The sequence below is a fragment of the Ciona robusta genome, chromosome 7 (assembly GCF_009617815.1).
Source record: "Ciona robusta chromosome 7, ASM961781v2".
Classification (NCBI taxonomy): Eukaryota; Metazoa; Chordata; class Ascidiacea; order Phlebobranchia; family Cionidae; genus Ciona; species Ciona robusta.
This window is the reverse complement of record NC_143241.1, coordinates 3,887,720-3,909,895: the sequence shown is the minus strand read 5'-3', so window position 1 is coordinate 3,909,895 and position 22,176 is coordinate 3,887,720. Positions and strand designations below refer to the sequence as shown.

The following is a 22,176-nucleotide window of genomic DNA, read 5'->3' as shown; positions in this document are numbered from 1 at the left end:
AAATTGCTTCAATTCTGTTTAGCAGAGAAACTAGATTGGACGTTTAAAGTGACCCCAAGAGTTGGCGAAAATTACTGTAATAGAAAATAATGCATGTTTCAGCAAAGGTGTTAAATATAAATATTATCGCTAATTTAAATTTTGTTTTCCAGTTCAGATCATTTATGCTGTAGATATATAATTTATAAACCTTTAGAATCGGGAGAACTTCAGTCGTAACATCCAGACTGTATGCTACTGCCGTCCTTTGAATATATCGTTTACTGTTTTTTTGTTTTAGTAAGTATTTATGTATTTCTGTTATATGTGTAATATGCTCGTTTATATACTGTATTAGATTATTAAGCAGTTGCATGTATATTACTGAAACTGAAATTCCTTTGATTGATTTATTATTATTTTACAATATAATTATATAGATATATATATAAATTTTATTTTTTTTATAGAATTGCAAAAATGAGTTCTGCCAACAATGAAAACAAAGCTCCTGAGAAAGCTTCAACATCTGGTCGTGCTACTGCTAGTTCCGCCAAAGATAATGCAAGTGACACTTGGTCACTTAAAAACTTTGACATTGGCAAACCACTGGGACGAGGAAAGTTTGGCAGCGTGTACCTTGCTAGAGAAAAAAAGAGCAAGTTTATCGTTGCACTGAAAGTGCTGTTTAAATCGCAACTCATGAAAAGTAATGTGGAGCATCAATTACGAAGAGAGATTGAAATTCAGTCTCATTTGCGTCATCCACACATTCTGCGACTTTACGGTTACTTTCACGATGAGACGAGAGTGTATCTGATCCTGGAATATGCATCTCGTGGGGAAATGTACAAGGAGCTGCAGAAGCAGGGCAAGTTTACAGAGGAGATGTCGGCTACGTACATAGCCGAGCTAGCAGATGCGCTCAACTACTGCCACAGCAAACAAGTCATTCATCGTGACATCAAACCTGAGAACTTGTTGATGGGTCTTCGAGGGGAATTGAAAATTGCTGATTTTGGTTGGTCTGTGCATGCTCCGTCCTCTAAACGCCAAACTCTTTGTGGTACGCTTGATTACCTCCCACCAGAGATGATTGAAGCAAAAGATCATGACGCTAACGTCGACCTGTGGACACTTGGGATTCTATGCTATGAGTTTCTTGTTGGCAAACCACCTTTTGAAACAAAAAGCACACAAGAAACATACCTCAGAATTACATCACTGAAATATTCATTCCCTCCCCATGTATCAGAGGGAGCTCGTGATCTTATTCGTCGCCTTTTAAAGTTGGAACCACGACACCGACTTCCACTGGAAAGTGTAATGGCTCACCCCTGGATCAAAGCCAATGCCAAAGTACATAAGTTTGGACCAGATGGTCGACCTATGGACTGACAGTAATTTTCCATTGAACCTTTTCCAATAACCACTCAATCATTTGAAGTTTTGCTAGATTATAAGATGGCAACTTTTCTATGTACATAGACACTTTCTCAAAAACTCTGAACTTTTCTGTTGTTCTTTCAGAGGCATTTTGTTTCTATCTGCCTTTTCTGATCTCATGCTTGTTTTGTTTAAAAATAACATTCTAAAATATTTGAAATTTGTGTTTCACTAAAAAACTTATATTGCATAAAACGGCTATACAAGGTAGAATCTATTTGGATGAAGCATATTAATAGCAAATTGTAATGTATTGCATAAAACAGCTATAAGAGGTAGATTCTATTTGCAAAAAGCAGCGTAGCAGCTGAGAATTGACGCTTTGATTACAAAAAAGTTTACAATCAAATTATATTGCACTGAAACAAATGTCCACTAGTTAGTTTTAAACACATTTTGTACTTAAAAATCTTTATTTTTGAGCCAGCCAGCATATACGCTTCTTACAAAAATGCTTCAGCAAGAAGCTGATGGTACAACTCTATGTTAATCTCGTCATAAAATATCACTGAAGGCATTTTAAAATTTTTAGAAAAGTGGTTTACAACCAAACTGCCCCTACTGTGAAAACCAGCTACTTCAACATCTGCACCAAGACGAGTGGACTTAACAGCCACATCTTTATTCAGTGCTATTGCCATAGCATAGGCATCACACATTGCCATACCAGCGTGAAATTCAACATCTTTGTCTTTAAGACAGAAATCTCGCAAAGTAGTCAAGATCATCTGCATTTATAAATACAGCATTAAAAGTAACAGCATTCAGATAAGCCTCTCATACAGATACAACACAACTTATGCTTATGTAGTGCTCTTACCTTAGCAAATTTTGTCTTCTTGTTACTTTCATCAGACAACCATTTGTCATACTGAGGCCAAGGTGTGGAATAAGTTAATGTCAGCTCATAATCAATAATATGAGTTTCACAGCCACTTGCATACCCATTTAATACAATGTGAGCAGCTTCCGGATCAAACAGGAAATTAAATTCGGCTGCTGGTGTCACATTACCTGTTAATGTATTGATGTGTTCAAAATGTTTGAACGATTAATACTTGACATAAATAGTCAATCTAAACATTGCAGATCCTGAACATCCACAGAAAATAACATTATCATAACAGTGGTCACATTTACTTTGATATAATGCAATTACCTTTTCCATACCTATTCCCTCCCATTATATAGAGTGCTTTTAATCGCTTGGGTAAATCAGGATCCAATTTAACTGCCATCGCAATATTAGTAAGTGGGCCTGTGGCAACAATCTATGACAATAACATAAGGTTAAAGAAAACTTAAAAGGGATTTCAGTAAACCCAAATACAAACCGTTAGTTTTCCACTATACTCCTTTGAAAGACGAATAATTGCATTCACAGCATGTTCTTCCTGAACAAATAAAATACAATTGAACTTATACAACAATAAAAAACATTTAAAAACAGCGACACTCATTTCTTTTAATGTAAAAGCTAATCAATGATAAAGTTCCTTATATAACCATCACCTGTAAATGTTTAAGCAGATCAGGTGAAGCAGCAGGTTCAATATCTGGTACTACCTAACCCATCAACACCATGAACTTCACCACAGTGAGTTGCTGTACCAACGTTCATCAACGGTCCTTGACAACCTTTGAAAACTGGCACCTTGAAAAAACACAGATAAATTTCAGAAAAAATACACAGATAAAATAACGTAATTACAAGAAAACTTCTGCTTTCAGGTATGATATTTAAATAATAAAAAAACATAGTTACCTTGTCTAGCTGGTCGTACAACTTCAATATTCGTAAATTGTTCATTATGACGTTGTCTAAGTGTGCATTCCCGTCAATGCAAGTTACAGCAACAGTCTTTACTTTGCGCCAATGACTTAAAAGCATCATTAGCGCAATAGCATCATCTGACCCCGTATCACAATCATGCAGAATGAATTTTTCTATTTCGGCGGCCATTGTGATATTATTTCTTTGTACACTATCTCTTTTTGTATAGCCCTACCACTCCTTTAACAATCTTAGCCAAGAATAACAAGGGATCCTTAAACACACTTTGCGCAACACCAGCAGGAAATTATACCCCAACATGTGCCAAGGAAACAGCAATGTATCCTGTCACGTAACTTCTACGAAATGCAAAGTGCAGGTCTATACAAAAAGTAAAAAACAACTTCTATTTAAATATGCAGGTCCGCTGTCCACTCTTATCTGCACCACTATATGTACTAATTAATTATTAAACGGACCAGAATGTTCTGTGTATCCACTGTCTAACATGCGAAGCGGAAACAAGTAAACACCGAATTCAAAGAAAAACATAACAAAGCAAGCTGACGTTGAAATCCCCTAAATAATTACTCATTGCATAGAAATTTTAATTTACATTAGCAAGCAATAAGCATTTAGCAAGTCAATAAAGGGTCTTGTTAAAATTTACAGGTTAACCAAAATTTCTAAAGCCTAACTGCCAAACAAAGGCTTTTTTTACTTTTGCTTTCATACAATAAAAATAAACGAAAAACACTTTTGAGAGAAAACTCAAATCTCAACATATAAAGCGAAAGCAGTAAAAGAAGAGATGTAACCGTGCCGAATGAAGATTACTTCAGACGAATTTTCATTTCAATCGACTTCATTGATTCGAACCAGCCTTTCCATGAATACCAAATTATTCCCCGAGCGCGCGTTGGTGTTTGACTGCAAATTTACAATAGAATAGTAAGGTGAAAACACATATTATTCCGACTCCCATAGACCGCTGTTAATTGTTTAAAACACAACATCAGGATATTTGGTGCTAAAGCTGTCCCGTCTTTCCCCCACTATATCTTGACACAAGTTGACACATAATAAAAAGGTCTGAAACGAATTATAAAACTTTATCCTCACGACTGCCATAGACCGTTGCGTAATTTAAGGTTTAACGTCATCAAGTACATTCGACGCAGGCTTACAATAGACAGTTGGCACCGCTTACCCCGCAGTGTAATATATTCCATTCGGGTTTGCTCCATGACATGCAATATGCCACCATGCCCCTCTATACTGAACCGCGCAGTTTGAACCACTACTACCGTCATTGTCTCTATCTTTCGTGCTAAATTTTCTACCATTGATTTCCATTGAATCGCCTAATCAAAGAAAGAGAACGAATATAAGAATTCGAACGTTTTGTGAATCGTGTCAGGTAAAGCACTTTGTTTTATTTGGTCGCAAAGATGCTGAGCAAAAATAATATTTCATTTACAAACCTGCGGTTCCGGAGTATCCAGAAATCCACACTGTGTAATATATACGATCCAAGAGTCGGAAATTCCTGCATGGGGATAGACAAATAAATATATACCTAATGTTTTCCATGAATTGTATTGTAAAAGCACGTTAAACTAAATTTATATTTATTGTATAGTAGGGTGGGAGAAGATGGGACACTTTTTCATTCTTTTTTCTCGTCCCATTTGGTAGTAAACAATGATAATTCAAAAAATTATAAAAATTATCCTCACGACTATAGATCGTTGTTAATTGTTTAAAACACGATCGGGATATTTAAATAGTATGTGCTAAAGTTGTCCCATCTCCCCCCATCCTACTATATGTTACGTGCTGGTGATTATAGTAGGGTGAGGAAAGATGGAACACTCTTAGCACATAATATCCAAATATCGTGATCGTGTTTTTAACATTTAACAACGGTCTGTGTGACTTGTAAGGAAAAGTTTTATAATTCTTTGAACTTTTTTGTTTACTACCATAAATTGGGCGAGAAAATGGTATGAGTAGATGTCCCATTTTCCCCCACTCTACTACATATGTACCTGTATTTAGCATATGCTGTGTTTCCTTGGAAATCTTCCATATCTACTCTGAGTTCGTAATTCCCGCTGTTCGTCAAGTTGTATATGGTATCCAAACCTTGTCATTGAATGTATTGGTATTGATGGCAGTAATTGTAAAATAATATCCCATATATACAATACAACTTACATACCTATCCAATACTCTGAGGTGATCTTTCCAAAACCAGTCACATAATCATTCCAATTTCTGTAAAACTCTTCGGAACCATCAATTCGCCTTTGGATGATCTACGAAATTGTTGGGTGTGTTATGTATTTTAAGCACTAAACGTGCTATTATATGAATGCGAAGCTTTATATCGTAATAAACTAAGCTTGCACAATTCAATTTAAACACGAACCATCCATCCGCCGCCATCAGTAATAACGTCACACGCAACTTCAATGCCTTGGTTTGTGTTGCCGAAGGGGAATATTGTGTAGACAGGCTTCTGCCACAATGGTTTGAACGGCACGTATCTGCACGACGGTGGAAACGTAGCATCTGTGGAATACAGGCAGTGTATAACACATTACATTTAGCATGAATGCAGACGCAAACCAATGTTACATCTAGAAATTTTACCAACACATATTTATTATACCAATATTTAAACATTTTTCGTTTAATGATCACAACATAAGCTAATTATGGTTGAATGGGTAACGGAAATTTTTCCCTCAAAGGGCATATAGGCACCGTGCACTAACCGATCAAACCTTCACTACTGCATTAATTATAAAATACTGTACTAACTATAGATACGCGTAAACAGTATATATATATATATATATACATATGTACCGAAATAGAACATGGTATTAACGTAAATACTAAAATACAGCAATAACTAAATAGCAGGTACGTAGGCTACCTTGCCTGAGAAAGAGAACTGCAACGTTACCTCTTTTTAAACACGCCTGCAGCTTTGTAAGCCTGCAGTGGCTTATTTACTTGAAAAAACACACGTACAATAAATAATTACACCGAGAAGGAATGCGGAAGAAAACACAAAAAAGGTGGAAACTCGTGTAATTGGCTCAAAACATTCATATGAACACGACAAAAAAAAAATACCATCCAATAAAACTAATGTTAGTCATTTTGATGTTATAAAAGCACGTTAGGTTTTTAAGATGTGATTCATATACATACTTACTTTGTATACTGTCTACGAGATTCCTATACTGTTGCACAACTGCTGATAACTCATTCATTCCATTACACTCGCATTGAACTGCAGGAGCGCCACGGTCTCCTTTAACACCTCGTAGACCTGAATACAAGAATACACTTGCAAATTACGATATAATAACATATTCGTGTTATTACCTGGAGGTCCACGCTTTCCAGGCGGACCGCGACTCATATTGCTTCGGCTGAATGAAAAGACAGCAGTAGACTGATCACATTGTAGAGAACATGTTCCAAGATTTAGTTGAGCGACGACTTGCGCAATAAACAATGTTTGCAAAACAATCAAACACAAGTACAACGAAGAAATCATTCTGGTAAGCAACGTTTCAGTCAGAATGCTATAGACGCGCCCCTGATTAATGCCGCGTAGCACACTCGTATCGCAAAGTTAAGTCGAATAACATAGAAAAAGTCTTGAAATTAAAAAGTTTTCCGCGTGTTTTGCCTGCCTTGGGCTATTTCATGCACCATCACAGTACCTGCCTCTGGTTTCCTCCAAACTGACGTATCAAACATTGCTTAATATTTGGTAAATCAATGTAAGGTAAAGGTTGTTGCTGACAAATCGTTTAATACAATTCAGTTGTAAATCTTTAATCTCCCTTTTCTTCTGCCGTTTGGTTGTAAAAAAGTTTATTCACAGAATGTTATAATGCCCGTAGTCTCACGACTAAAATAGCGTTGTTAAATGTTTAAAACAGGATCAGGAAATATAGGATTTAGATGGTAACGCCGTAACGGTATCCTATTTTACCGAACAGTCTCATTTTCAGCAGTATTTATAGTGTCAATTTACTTTAGGCGAATTTTCATTTCAATCGTTTTCATTGATTCATACCAGTCTTTCCATGTTGCCCATATTATACCCCTTGCACGATTCGGCGACTGTCTGTGAAAAACAAAAGTGTTTCCTGAAACCTTGTTGAGAGTTATAACAAGATAATCTTTTAATTGAAGATAAATTCGAATGAAAAATAAAAAAGAGGTTATATTTACGTACCCGACTGTATAATAATGTCCATTCGGATTTGCTGCATGACATGCAGCGTGCCACCAAGCACCGCTGTATAAAACCGCACAGTTGGCATTGTTCGCCGTGTCCTGGTCTCTATCCTTTGTGGTGAACTTTAGACCATTGATCTCCATTGAGTTACCTAATTAATAGAATTTAGAACTAGCCCCGGAACTTATTAATTAAGGTATATATCTGAATAAATGGCCGTAACCCAATAAGAGATTTAGTTTAAAGCAAACCTGCAGTTCCAGAGTATCCAGATATTCTTGCTGTGTAAAATGTCCTGTCTAAAAAGCGGAAGATGCTGTAAAGTAAAACAAGGCAAACTATTTTTTTATGACAGAAATTATATCTGTCAAGATTACCTGTATTTAGCATATGCTGTGTTTCCTTGGAAATCTTCCATATCTACTCTGAGTTCATAATTCCCGCTGTTCGTCAAGTTGTATATGGTATCCAAACCTTGTCATTGAATGTATTGGTATTGATTGCAGTATAATTGTAAAATAATATCCCATATATACAATACAACTTACATACCTATCCAATACTCTGAGGTGATCTTTCCAAAACCAGTCACATAATCATTCCAATTTCTGTAAAAATCTTCGGAACCATCAATTCGCCTTTGGATGATCTACGAAATTGTTGGGTGAGTTATGTATTTTAAGCACTAAACGTGCTATTATATTAATACGAAGCTTTATATCGTAATATAAGCTTGCACAATTCAAGTTAAAACACGAACCATCCATCCGCCGCCATCAGTATTAACGTCACACGCAACTTCAATGCCTTGGTTTGTGTTGCCGAAGGGGAATATTGTGTAGACAGGCTTCTGCCACAATGGTTTGAACGGCACGTATCTGCACGACGGTGGAAACGTAGCATCTGTGGAATACATGCAGTACATTTCGTTGAGCATGAATGCAAGCGCATACCGATGTTACATCTACGAATTTTACCAACATTTACACACTCTTCGTTTAGTGATCATACGTTCAATATATGTGTTACGGGAATTTTTTCCTCAAAGGTTTAGCTATACCCTGCACTAACACCCTATCACTCAAACACTCACTACTTCACTAATTCTAAAACTTGATACGGGTAAAGTATACACTTACAGCGTCATAAAACTTTGTTTAGCGTAAACACTAAAATGCAGCAATCACCAAAGAGCAGTTAACCGTGCAAAGCCAGAGAGAGAGAACTGCAAAGTTACCTTTTTTCAAACACGCCCGTATCATTGTACGCCTGCAGTCGCTTATGTGAAGAAACATGCACAATAAATAGTTACCCCGAGAAGGAATGCGCAGGAAAACAAAATAATTGGAAGCTTGTGTAATTGTCTCAAAACATTCATATAAACACGACAAACGGAAAACACCATCCAATAAAACCATTGTTAGTCAATTTGATGTTAAAAAAGCACGTTGGGTTTATAAGATATAATTCATATATATATACTTACTTTGTATACTCTCTACGAGATTCCTATACTGTTGCACAACTGCTGATAACTCATTCATTCCATTACACTCGCATTGAACTGCAGGAGCGCCACGTTCTCCTTTAACACCTCGTAGACCTGAATACAAGAATACACTTGCAAATTACGATAGAATAACATATTCGTGTGATTACCTGGAGGTCCACGCTTTCCAGGCGGACCGCGACTCATATTGCTTCGGCTGACCGAAAAGACAGCAGTAGACTGATCACATTGTAGAGAACATGTTCCAAGATTTAGTTGAGCGACTACTTGCGCAATAAACAACGTTTGCAAAATAATCAAACACAAGATCGACGGAGAAACCATTCTAATTAAAACCTTGTTTAAAGGCTGGCACGCTTACTGAATAATATTGCAGTGCAATTGCTTGCTTTGCAAATGAAAGTGGCCCAAAATAAAGGGTAAGAAGCAAATTCAAAAACGTCACAGTGCTTGCCCTTAGCTTCAATGGTTCCTGTTATGAACGTTGCCAAATTGTGCCATACATAAGGTAGTGTCGATGCAGACTTCAGAAAACAAGTCAATCACTTCACAAAAAACACGTAGCAGGCACAGCATAAAAAATAAATTTAAATGAATCACTGCCAATTTAAGAAGTAACCACATAAACCTGATACTGCTTTTAAACGCTCATGTTGACATGTAAGTTGTGTCTTTTCAAGTGCAAACTTTTCCAAAATAAAAACGAACTGTTACAAAAAAATTATGATGTATTACAACTGAAACCAAAGCAACGTGCGTCACCAAAAATAATTTACAGATAAAACTGAAACCATGGATTTAATAAAAATAAATAAAATATGTACCATGCTGAAATACAAAAGGATCATACATAACTAGAACCACAGAGGGAGACAATTAAAATACCATTCATATTAAGTTGGCATTTGCCACATTTGTGTGTAGGTTGTTTTAGCAGTTTTGGATTAGAGTATGTTTCAGGTTGTCAAAACTAAACAAATACTGCGTCGTGCTAACAAGCTGATAAAATACAGACATACATGCTACAGAATTTATAAATAGATATGACATACAATGTATTAATTAAAATTACACTAAACCCATGAAGAAACTACTAGACGAGACGTTATGCTAGCAATGATGTAACATCAAATATACATGTTCGAATTTCTAGGAATTTTTTGTTGGAAAGTTTAAATTAAATAAGTCGCTTTGACAACAGTGTCTAAGTCATTTTTTTAGCGAAATTTTCGAATGCAGAATATTTTAACGGAACAAGGCACACTATAACAGTGATAGTTTTGAAACCAACGCACTGTATATTATGAAAACCATGAGTACGAATACGTTTAGTGCAACAATTCACAGTGGTACTTAACATAAGACGTACTTGGGAGTTAAACTGTGTGGGATGGGTGTAAGTATAACACAGGCCCGTTTAATTAATGCACATGTAGTAATATCAACTTATCTTCGCTGTTGTTTTTTCACGTTACCGACGCCGCTCTTTTTCCCTTTTCCAGCTGCAGCTGCCTTTTCGCTTTCTTCTTTTGCTCGAACTGGAGATTTATAAAACAGTTAAAAATGCAGGAAAAATAACATATCGCTCATTATAGTAAAATTTAGATATAAACTTGTACAAATTAAAAAATAAAAGTTTTCTAAGCAACAAACCAAAAAACTTCAAAACTATTTGGCCTCATTTTATAAAAAAAAACCTAAACTAAAAAAAACAATCAAAAACATTGGTCCCTTACATAAAAAAGAGCAGCTTTTTTACTACAAACACATATATATATAAACAAAATAAAATATCTGCTACATATAAATCTAAACCCCACAAAACCAAACACAATAAAAATAACTTACGTCTATTAATAGAAGGCTGACGTCTTGGGTTTTCTAAACAAGCATCTCTCTTTACCCCCATCAAGTGAGATTTCCATGATTCTTCGCCCAACGCAATGTTTTGTGGCAAAGCGGACAATGATCCAAACCAGGTTTGGCCGCTAAAATTTATTAAAAAACATAGAAGCTTAGTCTTTTACGTTAATACTAAAATAATTAATTAAAAATATATAAAATAAAATCATTCATAAATTTTAAGGTTTAAAGTGATCAGTAGGAGCATTTGTGGTTTAAAACAACTCTAAAGTGATAGAATGAGGTGATATTTTAAGATTTAAAACAATGCTAGCTCATCAAAAATTTACTTAAGCTTAATTCCAAGGTGATTTTAGAATTGGTTATAAAAATGCTATTATTTTGTAATAAGAACAAGACAACAATTCCAACACTGCCATTGTAAAACATCTAGCTTTATTAAATAGAACATCTGAATTAATCCCAGTAGTTTGCGTACTACTGTTCTCACCCATTTACCCAAATGTTATTATAAAAACTTAGAATTTTTTTAATGTTTTTACCTGTACATCTTTTATCTGCCACATGTTTATCCAGGTCCGTCAATGGTATTGCTTCCTTACATCGCGGACACTCACCAAATTCACTTTTCTTGTCGCACTCAGTTAACAGGTGGCCACAGTAACCTGCTACCTCAACCACCTGCAAGGTATTGTATTAGAAATATCAATTTAATTAATAATAATAATTATAAATGATGGATATAACCATATGTGTTGTTGGCTTGGGAGCCAACCGATAGGCTTATATTATAAAAGATGAAAAAGTGTAAGAAATTTTGTTTTAATTTTTTTGCAGGTACATCCATGCATTGTGCAAGTATAAGAAGCAAATATTGAAAAGAATGACTGTTGCCTAAATCCCAGCCACCCTAACATGCCTCACTGTAGGACATCACCCGTCTAGAATTTGCTCTGTACGAACCAATTATAAGAGGATATAAACAATAACAACTGTTTAAAACAACACAAATCATCACAATGTAGCACACACGACACACCTGTTTACAATGTTCACATTTCTTAAGTAACGGACAATGTTTCCAATAATGTAAATCTAAACCTTCCTCTGTGAATGCATCGTCTCTTTCTCCACAGAAGATACACATGCTATGATAACAACATAATTATATCTTATCCCTATACCAAATAACCCTAATTGACTGAACAGGATTTTTTCACTGAATTCTTTCCCTTTAATTCACATAAGAATCATTTATGTAATATTTACAAAACTAGTTTTGACAAGAGTTTTTTTTATATATTACTAAAGTAAGGCTGGAAAATTTTGGTCCTACAAGCCTTTGGAAGGTGGCAAAAATAAAACCAATAAACAAAATACAGCAATATATGAATTATCAGTTCTATCCCCTGTTAACAATTAGAGCCCTTTAACACATACCATAAACTGTAATCAGTTAATATTAAATAATATAAAACTTACTTTTCCAGATAAGTTGAATCATTTTCATCTCCTGCTTTGTTTGGACTTGCTTCTGAACAAAATAAAAATAAATTAAAACTTTTTACTTTTTTAACAACACTTTCTTTTTAGACATATATAAAACAGTCTGTGTGTTAAGGTAATGTGCCAAATCTGGCATAAAACTTCTGTCCTCTAGCAAGCACCTCACCCATATAGAAATGTCCTAACAATAAACTAAATTATCAATACTGGGGCACGTAAATATACACAAATCACTAAATTACAAGATAAATGAATTTATATGTAAAGTATGGAGAATATTCCACTAATATTGTAACAAAACAATTAAACAACATATTCATCATAAAAATACCTTCAGCAGGTGGTGGTGGTGGTTTGGTTGTCGATTTCTTTGATTTCTTTCCAACTGCTGGTTGTTGCACCTGCTGTTATATTGGTAGTGTTAATGTATTGAATACAAATGTTAGTTTTCATTCAAACCTCATTCGCCACCATGTTGTTCATCTGCCGCAGTTGATTGACTTGTGATTGAAGATCCTCGATCTGTGAATTTATATTTGAAATAAAATTAAAATAAATTCTGTTGAAAATGTAAAAAAATAAGTAAAAATGTGATTTAAAGCAATATATTGTTTTGAAAACCAAAACAAATAAAATACAACAGATTCTGAAAGAGACATGGCTACCAACATAGCAATGGGTCAACTCTGATCTAAATTTCATGTTCTATGGCATGCCACGCCCTTCCTAACAGAATAACCACCAACTTTAAACATACAAAATGTAAAGCTATATATATATACACCAAAGGATCTGGTGCTACGAAAATGTAACCGACAAAAAGTCCAACTAATTATAGTATTAGAGAAAAATTGTAGTCTTAGAGACGCTTAAATGGCATCGTCAGTCTCTTGTTCAAATAGAGCTACACACCAAATAAATTATGTTGTCAAATTACACTTGTTTACTCGAGACAATATTTGAATTCTCACCTCTTGTTTTTTCTTTCTCTCACTTTCCGCCGCTTTAGCTTGTTGTTGAGCTTTCAGTTCCGATTGAGTAAGTTTGCCAGATATTCGATCAAACCCATCAAATATATTCCTTAGAATAAGTGACTTACAAATTAATATATAAACATTCATAGGAAGCAGTATGAATAATAAAGTAATTATAATTAATATTTAAGTAGTAAAGACTTTTTATCGATGCCAACATTTTTTTGCATGATATGCCTGCTTATTCTAAAAAAACAAAATTAAAGAGCTCCACTGGCATTTCCCACGAAACACAATAATTTTATCCCAAAAATTGAATAAAGAAGTACCAGCCGAACAAACCACTGACATTTTCCACATAACTTAATATATAATACCTATAAAGTGGATTCTTTCTCGTTGTATTATCATCCGGTGGTAGATAAGCTTTCACTGCATTCCCAGCAATCTTATAAAGAAGAAAGATGATCCTCGTTGCCGCATCACGAACTGATCCGGAGGAGTGGGAGAGAGCTTGGGAAGCGAACTTCATCCCTGTTTCCACTGTTAACACAGGAGGTTCAAGTCCTGTAGGAAAAGATAATTATTTAATTTATTTCGTTTGAAACATCTTTAATATTCAAAATGAATCTACATAATTAAAACAAAATGACTTCTATTCAATCACAAAGCAGTTATTTTTAGGAAGACAGACTTTTTTAAAGTTTCTTTCTAGAACTATGCACAATTTTAGGCACGTTTTTTATAAAAAGAAGATGTACAACTAAATAAAAACATAGACAAGTTCCTTGTAGGGAAAATAATATTTAAAAAGAATAATTAAATACATAATGCTAAGAAACAAACTAAATCTCTTTAACTGTAATGTTTACAGATTAACATTTCCAAGAATGTAAACCTGTCCCTTGCCACCCCAGGTTTGTTGCCCATGTTTAAGTAAAATACAGAACAGTTAACAAACCAAATTTAGTGAAAAGTCGTTCCAGTATTTCCACTCTACTCAGTGCGAGTCTCATCGCCATGTCACGCTTGAACGGAGGCGTTGCTTGTTGCGCAACCAACTGATACTGGTGGACCATAGCAAACTCACTCATGCGATCGATAAACTCAATAGCAGCGTTACGGGAACGAGCAGCCTGGGAAAAATAGAAAAAAGTTTAATATAAGAAAATTACAATTTGAAAAATACTTGTGTTTACTTTTGCATTGTAAGTACGATTACAAAAAATGAGAAAAGTATAGATAATATATTTAGAAGACTACAAGTACATTGTTTCCTTTTTGTTCTGAGTTGGCTGAAAAAATTATATATTTGTGATTGTTTTCACTTTAGAATTGGGACAATCGATTATAAAGAAATGTAAACGTTGGAAATGTTACAAAATATATATAACTGAAAAAAACACATTAACAATTTTTAAATGCAATAATATGATTACTGTTAATGTATTATAATTAAAACTCACAGTTTCTCCAGTTTTCTGGATTAGATTTGGAAGTGTACGTGACACAGCGTGAACTGTTTCCACTTTTCCTAACTTGTGTTTAGGAACAAAATCCACCAGGATTAACTCTAGTAGTCGAAGTGAAGCATGAAACACTGCATGGACTTTATCTGGTGGGGAATGCAAGGTAATGTTGGATTGAAGAATAAACTATGTTATATTTGTGTCTAATATATATGTATGAATGAATGTAACTATATATGTATGAATGAATGTGTTATTAAACCTTGCGTGGCAGGAAAACGCCAGTCATTACACTGATCTTTTGTTTCATACACCCGTACTTGTTTAACTTTAAAGTATCAATTAAATTATGATATGTTATAAAAACACAGAGAGTAATACTTTGTGTATAATATTTGGGATATTCCATTACGTAAAAAAAACATTGTATTAAAAGATAATTGTAATTCTGGTAAAACAATAATTATAATTAATTACACCTGAATGAAATAAACAATTTTTAAAACAAAGCTAACCATTCACACATTACATAGGACAACTACAGTACTGTTTAAATATAATATAAATTCTTCTCACCTTTGATAGCTCTTCTGATAAGAAAGATAGCAGCTCTAAGGTGCGACTTAAGTTCATCTTTGGATATCGTCTCGGGAGCGTTTGATAGAAGTTTGTACACAGCAAGCAAGGCGTCTTCACGAAACGACCATGTCTTTGAATATGCACCAGATACCTTGAAACATCAATGGGTTGAAACAAATTTACAGTAGTTTAATTTAATTTATATTAGTTTTATTAATTAGAGTGGCACCATGGTATAATGGTTAACCTAGACTCCTAGAGGTAATGGGTTCAAATTTCAAAGCTTGTTAATGCTACCATTGTGGCCTGTGGGCGTATGTGTCCTTGGGCAAAACACCTAACAGCAATTGCTCCAATCCAGTGGTAACTAATTGGTTGTCTACATTGACAGCAATACATAAAAAGTCATCCACAAAGTTACATTCATGGTATCTGTAAGCTGGTATGGGGTGTATGAACAGTTCACCCTGTTTTATCGACTGTAATTGGCGGGCCTGGCGAGGATAAAGCAAGCTACATTCATTCATTCATTAGTGTGCGAAGTAAAGTAATATATGAAGATTAGGATGCAAAATGTTATGATTTTTACAGTTTAGGTTATACTACTTTCAAGATGCAAATGCCAATAAATTTACTGTGGATAAAAACTTATAGAACTGTGACATCATAATGCTTACCAGTGGAAGTCCGAAGACATCAATCACAGATGAAGCTTCTCGGATACTTTTCTCTGACATTGCTTCTGGTTCACCGGAGGGCGCCGAAGGTTTGTCGGGAGAAAATTCTTGTCGGGGAGAGGGGACCTTTTTTGATGAGAAAAAATAACTTACTTTATTATAATTACTTTATATAATTTTATGTTTAAAGTTTAAACCATACAATTTGTACTTGAATATGGATGTATAATTTTTAAGCTCCAAAAAGGGAAATATATCTTGCACTTAAAAGTTGGGATTATTAACCATTTTGTAGCAATCATATTTAAATTTACAGCAAATAACTAGAAACAAACATTTCTTTGATTTGTTTTAAATTTCACATCAATAAATGTCAATAAAAAACTTAGCAATTGAATTTATATGTTAAAGCTATTGTACTGGGTTATAACAGAATTACACGGAAAATTAACTCTAGTTAGTTTTTTTACAAACACTACATCCCATATTCACATATATGCATATGACATAACTGTGAAGACCAAAAGAAAGCCGTTTTAGTTTTAAAATAATAAAAATAGGGTTTAATATATTTGGGGTGTAATGTTAGCATTAAAACTGACAATATATTCTGTGTTTTATGCATCTTAATTCAATTTTAAAGGCCAGATTTTCTAAAGTATATGGTATAGAAGCAACATACAAAGTAAAGTAGCATGTCATCCCAAGGGGCAAAGTAAGACACAGCTGTTTGTTCCAAATGAAACACGATACGATTTCAAATCCAAATAATACTTATCATCATATTATGTTACAGAAATCAATGGAACAAATTTAAAAACAAACAGAATTTGAAACATTACAACTGAAGCTGGTTTGACCGAACAGACTGTTTATAAGCCCTGATTTAACTCAATTCAAGTATAATATAATGAAATTAAAAATGAAATTTATACATACATACATTAACATTAAACATTTATATATCTTAAAACAGATACCATTTAATTTTTTAAATTACATCACTTATTGCTACACTAAAGCAACTATTCTTAAACTTTTAAGAATCACTGCAGAAATAAAACTGAGATATTATACACAACATTATTCTGAAACATTTACATACAAAAAAAATTTTACTTTTCACATTTTTTTACAATTTTAAGACACTCTGCATAAAAGTAGCCCAGAGCCAATGACTAACACTTCGTGAATAAATAAGGGGTCTCGAACTCTCACCTCATCCTCCAGGAAAGGATCGGGATCTTTATGTTTCACGAGAGCAGGAATGACTTTCTCATCGTAAATGACGGGTGAATGACGGACACGAGGTGAATACGTAGCCACTGGTTCAGGTGAAGCAACTTTTTCCTGGATCTGTGTTTTAAAGGTTTTGTAACATGTGAATAGGTTTATAAGCATTGAAAATTAGGTAGATTGAAGCCAACATATTTTGAATAATAAATATTTAAAACAAACTTATATTTTAACTATGTGGCTTCAGAATTGAAATTTCAAGCATTAAGTATTCAGGTGAAAATTTGGGTAAGAAATGTCTAAGGAGGTATTAGGCCAAATCCCTAACCCAGGTCCCCTGGTGTGTTTCGCCGTAGAACTTTAACAAGTTTTCTAAATTACCTGTTCTTGTGGTGGTTCAAGTCTTGGAGAGGCAATTTCTTCGTGTGGAACAAATAGTGATGGAGACTCCATGGGTGGAGGGGATGGTTGAGGTCGGGGGGAAACTGTGGGTTCCGATATCACCCTGCGTGGGCTTGGTTGGGGCTCTGTAGGAAAACAAGTGTGAAACTATGCAAAATACAACAACAAAAACATTGATGCATTATTACCTCTTGTCTAGTTAGAAATATATAGTGACAAAATTGTGGGTATCTTATACGCTTGTATCTTTTTAAATCATGTAATATAAAAAGTACAAACCAACAAGGCACTAACAACACTTGTTTTTGGTTTTGTCAACGACAACAGTATGTCAGTACCCAAGCAAATTTTTGGGACAATTGTCGTAAAAGGAACAATTACCTGTATAAAATGATCAGACAAAACAATTCTACACTACCTTGAACTTGTTGTAATGGTTGCTCTCCATTCTGCTTCACAGGTGAGATACCAGCATCTTCAAGTAAGTTATATTTCTGTAGTTGCTGGTACACCTTTAGTCTGTATTCATCCATCTGAGATTTCTTGCTCTTAGCAAGATCATAATCTTCATGTTCCACAGCTCTTCTCTTGTCCAATTCATATCTGGTGTGAATATTATATGATTTAAATGATACACCATTGATTTTATGTAAAGAAAAACATTTTGGTGAAAATAATACAGGGATTTACTATGGGTTTTGGTATATACCTCAGTCCTCACCAAAAAGTGCTATTTAAGATTATTTTGGTAAAAAAGGATACTCATATATACCAAACTAGCAAAAACAAAAAATAAAAGAGTAATATTTGTACCATAGTAAAAGTTTTTACACTGTATAAATCACAAATACTTTATTATTTCAATAATTTAAATTTAATTACTTCTTGGAAAAGCATTCCTCAAATAAAATCAGACTGACAAGTACATAATCACACAAAGCAATTGCAAGTGGAGTATTAATAACTTACAGAATACAAACACAACACCACATACAACACACACATAAATACCTTGCAAGTTTTTCACCAACTTTCTGCAGATCAGCAATGGCTTGCTTCATACGTTTTGCTACGTCAAAATTTTCAGCTGTAAAATAAAACAAAATTAATAAAAATTAACCAAATTACTCAAAAAACATTATCTTTTTCTCACAATTTACAGTAAAAACCAAAATACATTACATATTTCACATTATAACCAACCTATAACAGCTTTTTGTTTCTTTATATCAAGTTTCCTGATAATTCCAGCTACCTCTGGATCCTATGAAGAAAATTATTATTAAAACAATTAAAAATAAAAACAATTCCAAAAATGTGGGCAACAACAACACAAACTGGAGCAAATTTATTCTCAAGGGTCAAAATATATTAGTATAACATAAAAAATGACTATTACCAATACATTGGGTGTGGTAGAAATGCATAAAAATTTTATAACCCAATCTGAACAACAGAAACAGTAACATGTTTTGTTTGGATAAATAAGAGTCATTTTGACACTTCACTCTTAAGTGGATAGCTATCAAAAACTTAAAAGGTTTGTCTTTTAAAAAACAAACTATAATTAAAAAGTGTTTTTTTACCTGGTACATATCGAACGCCAGATCATCCATAGGTGAAATATAATCTGGTTTATTAATAGAACCTTCAATGCTGTAGTTTAATGGGTTTGTAGTACCGCTACTGATGGGTTTAAGTGGGTGTCTCTTGCTTATACCATCACCAATAACATTGAAAGCCATAATCCCAACCTAGTATATAATTTAATATTAAAATGTGACTTTTGAGGTTGGATGGTTTAATAAAGCTCGGAAAAATAATGAAAGCATTTAAATAATGGTGGTCGAATTACAATATATATCCATACTGTCATACTATAAGCAGCTATATATATATATATATATTAAAATGCTACTTTTTGTAAATATATTGGAAGGATGAACAAGTACAAGACACATTCAGTATCCCAAGTGGAATACTGACAGTGTAGATAGAAAAATTTTTGAACAAAAATTGATCAGAGTTTAAATAGAAGAATGTAATTGTATTACATTTTATTATTTATGTAAAACGCTCCTGACTGTACATTTTGAGATTTAATCATGTTTTGTATTTTTTGTAAAATATTCATTTAGTTTTTTTAAATATATTGGGTTAATGTATGTTTGAATTGTTGTTCAATCAATTTTAGTCACAAAACATCATGCAGCTACTCTTTAAAAAGTATTTTATTGTTTTGTATCATTATCCTCACTTCATTTCAATGAAGTATAATGAACAATAGCAGGCAGTAGGCACAGTGAACAAATATATCACAAAACTTTTATTCAGCTTATAGCTCAGTACCTAAAGCAAACATTTACATTAGCTGTGTAAAATAACCACACAGACAGTCAAATGACAAGGGTGCTCATAACATACTGAATTTTGCACACGTATAAAATTAAAATGCATACAACCTGATCTATATTAATTCTATAAACAAACTAAATTCTGATCATCCGATGTATATTAAATAAATTGAACACATAATAACTATTCGTTTTTGTTTAATTATATACACTGCTAAAGTGCTAAACAGACAAATAAAAATCATTCATTCCTATTAAATAAGAATTTGGTTTCATTAGAAAACAAACACAAGAATTGGTCAGTTTTAATTCAAACATAACAGTATGATACGACATACGATTGTCTTCTTCTCAAACGCTTTGGTTTAAATTTTAAAAACTAAAACCATCTTTATAGTTTTTTTTCTTTACATGGTTCATTTTAACGTCTAACATTACTAAAGATGGTTTTAGTTTTTTAACCGAAATGTTTGAAATGAGGACGTCATATTATATATGGACTGTTATGTCCGTTTAAAACCGACCAGAAAATTTGCATTTTATGCAATCAAGTGTACCTGATTGTAGAGGTTAAATTTGTTCATGTGGTTTTTATGAACAACAAGTCGTAGAAAGTGACCATCTGCATCAACATGAACTGACTTTAATTCACGGGCCTTGAAACCAGTTTTCTCATTGTTTGACAGATAAATGTACCTTGTGAGCAAAAAATTTTATTTATTTTTAAAGACTGTTTAAACTGTCAGGCCGACCCTCGAATAAAAATAAACAATTGTCAGCAACAAAATGAGCTTGTTGTTGCCCAGCAATAATATTACTACTGGTAAATATAATTACCGAAAACAGTATTTATTTATAATACAGCAATTCAACCAGGGTAATTGCAAATTAGGTGGTTAAATTTAGAATGCCAGCTTATGAGTTCCTGTAATTTTGTTCATTATTTTATTTATTTTTGGCAAGGATGCCAATTAGTACAACTCATATCAGTCCACTGGGTAGGAATAATTGCAACTATTTTGAAATATCAAATTTTGTATTTTCACAAACCTCTAATAGACAATGAAAAATACCAATTAAACTATTTACATTTACATTACACACATGAGTATTTACATTAATAAAACGTTAAATAGTTACCCGAGTCGCTTAAAACTATCTGCTGACTCATTCGTTCCAACAAAGAATTCAATCTTTGAAGGAATCATGAACTGATGTGCGAGAAGCTGAAGTTTCTTTACGTTTGTTCGCTCGTTCATTCTGATGATCAGTTCTTGTGGGTAGACACAAAACCTGGATTTAAAATGAAAATTTATATTCTAAATGTCATTGCATTATGCTGAAAACACAACATTCAAAAGGAATGTTGCTACTTTTAACATTTTCTACAATATGATTTAACATATATATATAAATAATTTTTTAAATAGAGAAAGGTTGATTAATTTATACTAGGTAATATTGGATTGTTAAATTTAATAAGGGGATTATGCAAGAAAACTGATCTTAGAGTTTCATGCAGTGTACTGTATAATAAGCAAATGTAATGAATAAACGCTCCAAAAGTAGCATAACAAACAATATACACACAATATTTTTTACCTAAAAAATTAGCAAAAAAACATTCTTTACCTTGGTGTTTGCCACCCAGGTATGGTAGGGTTTTGGTGTTCAAGATTTTTTGCGCCATAACCTTCCGCTTCACCCGTGCTACCAACCACGGAATATCCGATCTTTGACGGCATTTTACAAGTTTGAACTATATTTTAACATTCTATAAAATATCTGTAATCAAATGTGTATGTAATGCCAGTACGGGGGCTTTAAATGAACAATATAACGTCTGTCCAAAAAGCGACTAATGTTAACTAAATATGTACAATCCGCCAATATTACAGTTAGCACAGAGCGTGCACAACAACAAACAAAACGCTAACAGTTGCCAACCAGCTCTCGTCTGACACCGATTCATGTAACGTCTTTTGAGTTACGAGAGGGTTGGGGGCGACGTTTAGAGCTCGTATTTTGGATAATTAAAGTGAGTACCGCCAAGTACAGATAGTAAATATATGTACATAAAGCCAATTTATATAGTGATTAACCTTTCGATGAAATCTAGAGGTTACCTTGACAG

General features: G+C 33.7%; 5 protein-coding genes across 6 annotated transcripts; 1 reads left to right on the top strand and 4 right to left on the bottom strand.

The window, feature by feature from the left end:
- Positions 1 to 127: 127 nt before the first annotated feature.
- Positions 128 to 1,638, top strand: LOC149733912 (aurora kinase-like). The gene is made up of 2 exons (XM_089880874.1): positions 128 to 279; positions 450 to 1,638. Exon 2 carries the CDS (start codon positions 460 to 462, stop codon positions 1,375 to 1,377), a length of 918 nt encoding a protein of 305 aa, XP_089737000.1. The 5' UTR covers positions 128 to 279; positions 450 to 459; the 3' UTR covers positions 1,378 to 1,638.
- Positions 1,639 to 1,665: 27 nt separating this feature from the next.
- LOC149733911 (inosine-uridine preferring nucleoside hydrolase-like) lies at positions 1,666 to 3,671 on the bottom strand. Its single transcript, XM_089880869.1, is given in 7 exon segments — positions 1,666 to 2,153; positions 2,246 to 2,439; positions 2,585 to 2,696; positions 2,760 to 2,819; positions 2,938 to 2,989; positions 2,991 to 3,079; positions 3,191 to 3,671. Coding segments are annotated over 7 exon segments (990 nt in total). The 5' UTR covers positions 3,389 to 3,671; the 3' UTR covers positions 1,666 to 1,868.
- Positions 3,672 to 3,786: 115 nt separating this feature from the next.
- On the bottom strand, positions 3,787 to 6,932 carry LOC149733910 (microfibril-associated glycoprotein 4-like). The gene is made up of 8 exons (XM_089880871.1): positions 6,605 to 6,932; positions 6,432 to 6,548; positions 5,634 to 5,776; positions 5,424 to 5,520; positions 5,251 to 5,347; positions 4,684 to 4,748; positions 4,410 to 4,563; positions 3,787 to 4,129 (listed from the first exon to the last, which is right to left on the bottom strand). Exons 1-8 carry the CDS (start codon positions 6,777 to 6,779, stop codon positions 4,033 to 4,035), a joined length of 945 nt encoding a protein of 314 aa, XP_089736997.1. The 5' UTR covers positions 6,780 to 6,932; the 3' UTR covers positions 3,787 to 4,032.
- Positions 6,933 to 7,072: 140 nt separating this feature from the next.
- On the bottom strand, positions 7,073 to 9,565 carry LOC149733909 (microfibril-associated glycoprotein 4-like). Of its 2 annotated transcripts, none has more exons than XM_089880872.1 (8): positions 9,132 to 9,565; positions 8,959 to 9,075; positions 8,233 to 8,375; positions 8,025 to 8,121; positions 7,850 to 7,946; positions 7,724 to 7,788; positions 7,470 to 7,623; positions 7,073 to 7,358 (listed from the first exon to the last, which is right to left on the bottom strand). In XM_089880872.1, the coding sequence occupies exons 1-8, from the start codon at positions 9,304 to 9,306 to the stop codon at positions 7,262 to 7,264; spliced, it is 945 nt and encodes a 314-aa protein (XP_089736998.1). In that variant the 5' UTR covers positions 9,307 to 9,565; the 3' UTR covers positions 7,073 to 7,261. The 2 variants fall into 2 exon arrangements, with proteins under 2 accessions (XP_089736998.1, XP_089736999.1); XM_089880873.1 differs by having other exon boundaries at positions 7,073 to 7,354.
- Positions 9,566 to 9,692: 127 nt separating this feature from the next.
- LOC149733908 (centrosomal protein of 104 kDa-like) lies at positions 9,693 to 22,142 on the bottom strand. Its single transcript, XM_089880854.1, is given in 23 exon segments — positions 9,693 to 10,520; positions 10,831 to 10,932; positions 10,935 to 10,970; positions 11,388 to 11,526; positions 11,885 to 11,993; positions 12,328 to 12,379; positions 12,683 to 12,755; positions 12,811 to 12,873; positions 13,323 to 13,431; positions 13,703 to 13,892; positions 14,287 to 14,461; positions 14,792 to 14,940; positions 15,371 to 15,524; positions 16,051 to 16,176; positions 17,269 to 17,406; positions 17,668 to 17,813; positions 18,107 to 18,291; positions 18,700 to 18,775; positions 18,892 to 18,952; positions 19,275 to 19,442; positions 20,600 to 20,738; positions 21,183 to 21,335; positions 21,675 to 22,142. Coding segments are annotated over 23 exon segments (2,748 nt in total). The 5' UTR covers positions 21,788 to 22,142; the 3' UTR covers positions 9,693 to 10,428.
- Positions 22,143 to 22,176: the final 34 nt, after the last annotated feature.